General features: G+C 44.3%; 1 protein-coding gene across 1 annotated transcript in view; it reads right to left on the reverse strand.

The window, feature by feature from the left end:
- The window catches only part of TTYH2 (tweety family member 2), a 95380-nt gene extending 89083 nt beyond the window's left edge, over positions 1–6297 (reverse strand). Inside the window, exon 1 of the mRNA XM_001378295.4 lies at positions 5882–6297. Within this exon, the coding sequence (XP_001378332.2) occupies positions 5882–6010 (129 nt within the window). The 5' untranslated portion in view covers positions 6011–6297. The remainder of the gene's footprint in view (positions 1–5881) is intronic.
- Positions 6298–10544: the final 4247 nt, after the last annotated feature.

Genomic DNA, 10544 nt, shown 5'->3' on the forward strand with positions numbered 1-10544 from the left:
CACTTAGCTGCCTCTGCATTACCTACTAGATATCCCACTTAAAGACCTCCTGAGTAAGAAAGAAATCAGGATATCTTCAGTGAAAAAAGTATTAACTTAGAAGTCAGGGAGAATATCGGGTTCAAATCCTGCCATTCATTACCTGTATCACCTTGGTTAAATCATCCACGCTCCCAGGGTTTCAGTTGGTCTAGAAGACCTCTGAGGTCTCTTCAGTTCCAGGGCTATGATTCTCTGTCCTGACATATTGGACCTAATCATTCCAGAATGACCATTACACGGATTTGCTAATAATCAATCATTACCAAGCTAATATACGAATACTTCAAAACTACCCTTTTCTCTGCTACTTTGTTGGTATGGCACCTCAGGAGGTGCTGGGCTAGAGAGGACAGGTTTTCCCAACCTTCACATTGGCCCTGGTGGCCAGAGATGACAGTCCTGTTATGGTCAAGAACTTTTTTCTATGACCTCTGTATTTCAAAAGGTAGGAGAAAGACCATGCATGGAAGAGGGGAGGGGAGGGCTGGAGAAGGATACATACTGAACCAAAAGTGAATTCCTTCCAGAATGGGCAGCTATGTGGCTAAATGGATAGAGAGCACAGGACTCCAAATCAGGGAGACTCATCTTCATGAGTTCAAATCTGGTCTCAGACACTTACTAGCTATGTGGTCCTGGGCAAGTCACTTTACCTGGTTTGCCTCAGTTTCCTCATCTATAAAATGAGCAGGAGAAGAAAATGGCAAACTACTTGAGTTTCTTTGCCAAGGAAACCCAAAATTGGGTCATGAAGAGTTGGATATGACCAAACAACAAAAACAAACATGAATTATCCAATCACCAAGTATAAAGGTGCAGTGGAAGAACATGGGAAGACTGGGAAGGAAAAGGGGATTGAAACAAGAGACTTTGGGAAGTCCTAAATTATTACAATCCTGGATCTGTAGTCAGAGGTGGACAACTGTCCATAGGGGGTTGGAGTGAGTTCAGTCCAGTAACAGGTGCTGGCAGGCTAGACAAAGGTCTTTTGGTGCTAATGAATTGGGTGAAGGCAAGTATGGTTCAATTTCCAGCTGCCCCTCTTCTATCATTCTCTCTCCCAAACCTGAATGGAACAGCTATTTGACCAAGTCCAGCTGTTGGATTTTCCCTTGGGCATATACTGAAAAGCCTGCCAGGCAGGGTTTCTCTTCTGATCTGGGAAATCACATTTAATCACCAGAGCTGCCTTTTTTCATCCATAAACAGAAAGCAGAGGATTCCCTGGAGCAATCCCCAGACAGCAGGTTCCTCAGCGAATAATTCAAGGATCTCTGATTTCATCAGTGTGAAATCCCTACCATGACAGAAAGGGGCTACAATTTGCATATACTAGTTTTCATGAAACTGTGACAGAATAATTAATCTTTTTGGCAATGAGTTCTCTCTTAGCCAGGCTCTGTCACTAGGCTTTTGCTCAAAACCTCTCCAGCTTAGGAATGAACACCTGATGGAGCTCATGCTCTGTTGGCATAGCCTGCAGGGTAACCTCTGTGCCATAATGGGACACTAAATTAGTACTCTTGTGGAGGAATATAGATAGGAGAGGGGGGGATGCATTTTTGGGAATTGGTTCTTGGAATAGTAGGTTGAGTTTCTTGTTGGATGGACCTAAACTAGCCTCTGCTACCTGTCTCAGTTTTTCACTTAGACAACACCAGAAAGATTCTTGGTTATTTTCTTCCCTCTCAAAGAGGGGAGCACAAGTCTCCACCTGCCCCTAGGAGACCAGAGGTTGCCAAAATTCTCTTCTTACAGGGCTTAGCCAAGCCAGGGGGTGGGGACGGAATGGAGCAAGCAAGTGTACAGGCATACAAACACATGCACACAATCCCTGCAACCATGGAAGAGAAAGGGAAAAGTCTTGTATGGGGGTCAGGGGAGGAAGCCAAGTTGTCTGACTTCTGCTTCAGGCTTTAAAGAAAGATCCAAAGCTCTTTTTGGTCCTTTCTCAATGCCAGCAGCTCATACTTTCCCATGGAAAGGAAACAATTCTTGGGGTCAAAGTCCTTAACACATTAGAGGGTTCAAAAAGCACTGATTAAACAGATTAGGGCTAACACCAACTCAAAAGTCTCCATCCCCCTGTTCCTCACTCCCTCACTCTCATCCCCGTAATACTGGCCCAGCTATAAGGGAATACGGATTCAGCCCAGTCCCAAAAGCCGGGAGGAATACTATTTGAGTCAACCAATACTGGTAAAAAAATCCTTCTCATTCTCCTTTCCTAGATCTTCATTCAGGTCACACTAGCTAACTGGGTGTCTCCCAAGGTGGCCCTTGGCCCTTTTCTCTAGATTGTTTCACTTGGTGATCTCATCAGTACTTTTAGGTCCAAACATTATCTCTATGCAAATGAATCTTGGAGCTATTTGTCCAGCACTACACTCCCTGGGACTTGCATCACCAATTGTGTAATGGACATCCAAAGAACTCATTATCTTTCGTCCCAATCCCTCCCTCTTCCCTATTACTGTTAGGGGAACCTCCACCCTTCTAGGCTCATAGCCCTGGTATCACCCTTGGTACCTCATCTGCAGTCACCCCCACATCGACAATCAGTTGCCAAGTCTTATTGTGAACCATATGTCTCCTCTACAATCCTTTCCTTCCACTTACACAACCACCTCCTGGGTGCAGTACCTTATTACCTCCACCCAAAATAATGAAATAGCTTTCTGGTTGATGTCTCTGCCTCAAGTCTCTCTCAACTCCAGGTTATCCTCCACCAGTCACCAAAGTGATCTTAGAGAAGAAAGATTTGTTAAATGTTTGTACCACTTGAAAATGACAGAGGATATACTCAAAATAATAAGAAATTCATTGTTATTATTATTATTATTATTATTTTTAATAACCCTTACCTTCTGTCTTGGAATCAATACTGTGTATTGGCTCCAAGGCAGAAGAGTGGTAAGGGCTAGGCAATGGGGGTCAAGTGACTTGCCCAGGGTCACACAGCTGGGAGGTGTCTGAGGCCAGATTTGAACCTAGGACCTCCCATCTCTAGGCCTGACTCTCAATACACTGAGCCACCCAGCTGCCCCTAAATTCATTGTTTAAAAAAAATTTTTTTTTACATTTTATTTTCTGAACCCTGCCTTAGCAGAGCAGTTAAGGTCTAGGCAATTAGGGTTAAGTTATTTCCCCAGGAAGTCATACATCTAGGGACAGTCTAAGGTTAGATTTGAATCAGGATGTCTATCCTCTGAGACACCTAGCTGCGTGTGACCCCTGGCTTCTTTCAGTTCTCTGGCCCAATTCCACTTTCTTCAGATGGTCTTTTCTTCCATTCCCCTCCCCAAATTCTAGTGCTCTCCCTCCAAGATTGCCTTCCATTTACTCTGGACATACCTGCTCAGCTTACATGCAGTCGTCTCCCATTAGAACAGAGGCTTCTGAGAGCAGAGACTGTGTTATTGACTTTCTGAGCATCCTCAGAGCTTTACACATCATTAACACTTAATAAATGCTCATTGATTGAATAGATACAAGACTGACAAAAGAGGGCTATGGAATAGTACTTTAAAATTCCTGCTTCTCTTTTGTGGTGGAAAAAGGTATTGATGATAGTGGGGAAGTATAGGACAAGGGATATTGATGATGGGAAGGGGTGGGTGTATTTGATTCCAGTGGAGTGGAAAATAAGAAAACAGGTAGAAAAAAGGATGAGTAATAACAGCTGTCATCTGGGGTAAAGGTGTTAAGGATAGGATCTTAAGTCTCATTAGCCTCCAGACAATTTTAATGCTTTCTGATCCAAGGCCTGAAATAAAAGAGGGGGGAAGAGAAGAGGAGGAAGTGACTAATTATGTTAATGAAAGGGGAAGCTGTCCCAAGCTGTTACCCACTGCTGTCTCCCATAAGGATAAGGAAGTATGATACATACAGACAGTAGGACAGCTATGAAGACTAAAGATCACTGCCAGGTTTAGGAATTGATTACCTGTGGCTTTCCTATAATAGGTACCATATCTAAAACTCCATTAATGTCAGAGAAGCTTTGTATCATTTTCCCCTCTATTTCCCCACCCAAACAATTGCAATAGCCTCCAAATTGGTCTCCCTGTCTCTAATCCCTTCCCACTTTAATCCAACTTTTACACAGTAGCCAAGGTGATTTTCCTTCAAGCACAATGTTACTCCTCTCCCCTCCTTAACAAACTCCAGAGGCTCCCTACTGATTCTAGGATAAAATGTAAATTTGTATGTCTGGCTTTTAAATCCCTGTACAACATGGCCCCCCTCTGTCTTTCCAGCTTCCTTACTGTCCTACATTTTATGCTTGAGCCAAATTGGCCTTCTTGCCGGTCTTCACACAGGAGGCTACTCCATCTTCCATCTTTTGCACTGTTTGGCCCCAGTATTTGGAATGAACTCTTTCTCATGGTTGTTTCCTAGAATCTTTTACTTCCTTCAAGACTCAGTTTAAGTTCCATCTTCTTCATGAAAAAAAGTCTTTTCCTAACCCTCCCAGCTGCCAGTGCTTTCAAAATGACACTGTACTTATTTTGTATTTATTCTGTATATAATTGTCCCTGACCAAGCTGTTACTAACCTAGTAGTACAGAAGTTCTTCAACAGCAATGAAGGACCATATCATTTTTGTCTTTGTCTCCCCTGTGCCAAGTACAGAGCATGGCACACAACAGGTGCTTAATAAATGATCCTTTGATAAGTTTTAGTGCTGTAATATCTTTCAATATTTGTCTTTGCACTCCCAGGGACAAGCATAGAACATGACATGTAGAAATATAATATCTTTCATAAGAGGAGTCTTCAACTTAAGTATCCCCCAAATAGACAAGCACCAATCCAAACAGGGATTTGGTAAGAGGGTCAGGGACAGGGACAGCAAGTTTCTTATCCTGAAAGCTGAGGGTGGGAGAGATAAAGGGAGGGGCAGAGAGCTATAAGGTGGTTATGAGAGGATAAGAAAGTTAGAGAATAGTAGGACTACAAGGGGAAGGGTGAGCCAAATTACAAGGAAGGTGGAAAAGATTAGGTGATGGGACTAGAAGAGAGAAGGTAGAAAAGATTAGGGGTTGATGGGGCTACAAGGAGGGTAGGAAAAATTGAGTGTTGTGAGTACAAAAAGAAGGGTGGTAAAGAATAGGGGGTGATGGGACTACAAGAGAAAAGGAAGACAAGATTAGGGAGTGGTAGGATTATAAGGAGGGTGAGAAAGATTTGTGAGTGATGAGTCTACAAGAGAAAAGGTGGGAAAGATTAGGGGGTGGTGGGGCTACATGAGGAAAATAAGTAGCCCAGAGGGACTTCTAATTTTCTCTTAAAGCCCAAACTATTCCCACCAAAGCAGGCCAGAAATCAGGAAAACCAAACTCTAAAAGATCTCTCAGTCTTACCAATTCCCACCTAGGAGTAGCTGTTTAAAACTACACGGGAGTAGCCGGCTCCCCTAAATCTTCCAGCCCATTCTCTACCCTCCTAGGGGCCTCCCTACTTCTAAACTCATTGTAAAGAAACCCTGGGGCAGAGGGGCTACCTCAGCCTCTAAAATGCGTTCTCTCTCAAAACACCTTCACCCCCTCCTGCCAGTCGTTAATTTCCAGTTTCCCCACCGCCTTCTGGAAGAGCTTTAGGAAGAGAGGAGGTGGAGGGAGGAGAGGAGAGGAGCAAAGAAGGTAGACCGAGGGAAAGAGGCGAAGGGACCGAAGGGAGGAAGGGTAGCAAGTCTAGGAGAGAGAAAGAGAGGCAGCTTTCCAGGAAAGGGAGCTCAAGGGTGCTGAGGTAGGAAAGCGGCAGAGGGCTGGCGGTAGAATGGGGCTGAAGGGGAACAGCCAGGGATCACACATGGATGCGGGGCGCACTCACTGACCTCCTGGTAACTGGGATCCTGCGGGGTGAAGGTGCTATCCACGGGTTGCAAGCGCAGGTTCAAGTGGGGGAAGCTGTGTAGCCAGACGGCCCACCAGGGCGCTATGTAGTCCACTCGGGCGGCCGGCATTGCTCCTGCCCCTTCGCTGGTCCGTCGGAGTGTCCCGCCGGCCAGTGGAGCAGCAGCGGCGGTGGCGGCAGCAGAGACCACTGCACGGGCGCGCTCCCAACACCATCCCTCGCGGGCGCAGCGATTCTTCCCTTCTCCCCCGCCCCCGCGCGCGCCCCCGGCCCCGCCTCGCCCCTCGGCTCTCCCGCGCCTCTCCAGGAGGGAGGCGCCTGTGAACGAAGGGATACGAGGAATAAAACTAGGTCCCGACTGCTGCCCGCCCCGCCCCCAACTGGGAAGAATCAGGATCCCGGATTTAAAGCTGGATCGTCAGGTCCAAACCCGTAACCATACAGAAGAGGAAATTCAGAGAAATTAAAGAAAAACTTACTCACGGCTCTATAACTAGTTTGAACACACAAGAATATGATCGATTTAGTTACGCACGGGGAATCTGAGACACAGAGCGCTTAAGTGACTTGGCTCGGGTCACGAAGCTATGAAGTATCCTAGGAGGCAGTTAGATGGCTCGGTGGATAGAGTGCCCGCTCTGGAGTGGGGAAGATCTAGTTTCAAATGTCGCCTCGGACACTTCCAAGCTGTGTGACCCTGGGCAAGTCACTTAACTCTCTTTGCCTGTCTAAGAGTTGTTATTAAGACAGAAAGTAAGAATTATTTTTTTTAAGTGTCTTAAACAGGATTTGCTCTCATGACTTCTCTCTGACTCCAAGTTTAATGTGTCCTCATCTTGTTTTTAACCTTTAATTTCCATTTTAGAAACAATGCTACGTCTAGGTTCTAAGGCAGAAGATGGGTAAGGGCTGGGCAATGGAGATTAAGTGATTTGTCCGGGTCACACATCCCACTATTAAGCTGTGCTGCCTCAGGTTGGCATGAGTTGTCTTCTGGTTCCTTATCATCCCCAAATCATCAATGTGTCTACAGCTCTGTGCTTCTTGCAGACATTTATCCTCACTTCCATTCTTACTCATCATTATTTTATGCTGTTGATTATGCTTATTAACTAGCCAGACTCAGAGGAAGGACTGACTACTCCTGAGCCCTGGGAGGGGCTGGGCATCCAGAAGGGGGCATTTAACACATTATGGGCATCCAGTAAATGTTAACCACAATAATAACATCTGCATTTAAGTAGGGCTTTCTCACAGCCCTGGGAGGTTTGTTTATCGCCATTTTACAGAGGAGGAGACTGAGGTCTGAAGATAAAGTGAAGGCCATTGTTGCCTAGCTAGTACTCTGGGCCAGGCCTGACAGCGATTGGTTCAAGCTAGGGATAGAAGTGAGGAGATACTCCAAGGTCAGATAAACACTAAAGGAAGTTGATTTGACAAAATAGCAAGGGGAGAATTTCAGCAAAGACACAATGTTAATTCTGCTAATTGCTGCTGCTCCTCTCCTTCCCATATGGAGATTAGCCTTATCAGGAAGGTATATTCTTTCACTTGGAGTTGGGAGGTCATGCATCCAGCCCGAGGAGTTTCTTGCACAGAGCTATTTAAGCCTCTGGTGCCGGGGATACTTCGTCAATGGTTGGAGTCTCAATTCCACACATTTAAGGTTTTAGGTTTTGAAGAAGTTTTCAGCTACTTTATAGGAGAAAGTTAACATAATTTATGAGGAGGAGGTGTTACTGTTACCACAGCAATTAAGTTGTTTGGTTTTTTTTTTTAAGCCCCACTTTCTGTTTTAATAACAACAGAAAGGCAAGAGCTAGACAAACAGGGTTAAATGACTTGCCCAAGGTCATGGAGTTTAGAAGTGTCTGAGGTCAAATTTGAACCTAGGACCTCCCAATTCTAGGCTTGGCACTCTATCTATTGTGGCACCTAGCCCTCCCAGCTATTAAGCTTTTTTTTTTTTAACCCTTAACTTCTGTCTTAGAATCTGGAGATCCCAAGTTTGTAGCAACTTCTCAAATATAGAAACCCCTAGTTTGCCTTTTTGTCTCAAGAGAATTCTCCTCCCCTGGGGGTGGGTGGGTGGGGGGAGGACACCTCAGGCTCTAGAGTTTCAGACTAACAATAGACTTTGAAGTACTAGATGGTCCCAGTTAGGTGGGGCTAGACACCTAATCAGATGTTAAGTGTTCTTTGGACCTGGTAGTTTCTCCCCTGGTATCTAAATCCTTTCCTAAGTAGCCCAGCCCTAGATTGGACCTTTCCCTTTTTGTATCCATTGTAAAGCATCAGCCTCTCCTTGATAATCCTGTCTTGTATTTTTCATTTCCTCGTAGCCATCTAAAGCCAATCAATCATATTCTCTCCTCTCCAGTTCCCCAAGAGGTACATAAACTCCCCAAGTTCTATTGTTCTTTGGAGGATGATTTAGCCTGGTTTATCCTCTCAGAGATACTGGTGCCAGAGTATAGGATTCTGTGTGGTGCTGAATCTAGAACATTATCTCTTTCCTGACTAAAGACTTGGTTTTTCTGACTAATAGTTCTGTGTTTTTTCCAAGTTAACAAATCTGTACTAAGTATGGGTTCCAAGGCAGAAGAGCAGTAAGGGGTAGGCAATAGAGGAACACATCTAGGAAATATCTGAAGTCATGTTTGACTCCAGGCCTTGCCATCTCCAGGTCTGGCTCTTTATCCACTGAGCCACCTCCCGTGTATAAAGTTTTAAAGCTGAAATTGGAGTTCCAAATTTATAATCCATGTTATTTCCTCTGTTTTATGAGGAATCCAGCAAGGATAGGAGAGCATGAAGGACTAACAGATTAAGGGAAAAATAGGAAATAGAACAGGAGACTTCTCTCCTCTTCCGCCCTCCTCTTCCCCCTCCATTCCCCCCAATATCCTCCTCCCCACCCCCACCCCGGCTTACCTAAATCAGTGTGAGTTTCGGGGGGTTTACCTTCCTGACATTATAGAGGAGTCAGCCAGGGAGGGATTGTGGCCTCAAATTTAGTGGGAGAACTGTGATGCTATTGCCAGGAGTTAAGAATATTAAGCTGCATTAGCAAAACCATATTGTCCAGAAGCAAAGAACCTGTAGTCCCAGAATGCCTTAGTCAGACCATATTTGCAGTACTGAAATCTGTTCTGGACATCACATTTTAGGAAGGAAATTGATATACTCAATCTCATCCAAAGGAAAATGACCTGGAAGGGGATAGGATTGAAAGGAATGGGGATCCTTAGGGATAAAGACTAAACCTGCCATCTCATTGGCATAGAGAACTCCAGGGTGACTTCTCTGATGGTTTCCATCAAGTCCCAGCTAACATCCCACCTTTTATAGGAAGCCCTTTGCTGATCTCTTTTTTTTTTTGTATTTTTAAAAATCCCTTACCTTCTGTCCTGGTAACAACTCTGAGACAGAGGAGCAAGGGCTGGGCAATTGGAGATGAATGATTTGCCCAGGATCACACAGCTAGGGAAAATTTGAAACCAGGACCTCCTAACTCCAGGTCTGGTACTCTCTCCACTGTGCCCCCTAGAGTATCTTCCCTCTGTTATCTCCAATTTATCCTTACTATTTTGTTTGTAACATAGTTGTTTTCTTGATGTTTCCCTCAGCAGATCTGAGCTCTTTGTCTGGGTTTTTGTTGTTGCTTTGTCTTTCTTTTTAGCTCAGAGCTCATCACATTTTATTGATTAGTCATTTCTGTCCTGTCTGACTCTTTGTGATCCCCTGTAGGGGGTTTTCCTTGTAGAGATACCAGAGTGGTTTGCTATTTCCTTCTCCAGCTCTTTTTTACAGATGAGAAAACTGAGGCAAACAAGGTTAAGGGACTTGGTCACACAGTCAATAAGTGTCTGAGGCCAGATTTGAACTAAAAAAGATTAATATTCCAGACTCTAGACCTAGCAATCTATTATTCCACCTAGCTGCCTTACCACATGGTAGGTTCTTAAAAAAACAAAAACAAATCTTTCCTTTCTGTCTTCATATTAGTTCTAAGACAGAAGAGGATGGGTTGGGGTATTGTGTTCAGTTTCTGGGTGCCACATTTTAGGCAAGACATTGATAAGTTTGATCATGGGTAGAAGAGGGTAACCTGAATGACAAAGGCCTGGGGATTATAGCACATAAAGATCAGTTGAAATAACTGAGGGGTTTTAGCTAGGAAAAGAGAAGACTGGATGAAAGGGTGGGGAGGGGAAGTGTGTGATAGTTGTCTTCAAATACATGAAGGTCTGTCCTGTGGAAGAGGGATGAGACTTATTCTATTTGGCTCCAGAGGACAGATCTAGAAGTAATGGGTAGAGAGTTATAGAGGGAGTAGAGGGAGGTGTGTTATAAGAAAACATTTCCTGGGGCAGCTAGGTGGTTCAATGGTTAGAGGGCTAGGCCTGGAATTAGGCAGACCTACCTGAGTTCAAAGCTGGCCCCAGATACTTACTGTGTGTCCCTGGGCAACTCACATATCCTGTTTGCCTCAGTTAATGCATAGTATTGACTCTAAGGTAAGGGTTAAAAAAAAGAAAAGAAAACCCCCAAAGGAGGGTTTTGGTTTTATAAGATTATTTACTTAAAAAATGAATAATATGGAAATGTTTTGCATGATAATACATGTATAACTCAGATTA

Source organism: Monodelphis domestica, chromosome 2 (assembly GCF_027887165.1).
Source record: "Monodelphis domestica isolate mMonDom1 chromosome 2, mMonDom1.pri, whole genome shotgun sequence".
NCBI classification, from domain to species: Eukaryota; Metazoa; Chordata; class Mammalia; order Didelphimorphia; family Didelphidae; genus Monodelphis; species Monodelphis domestica.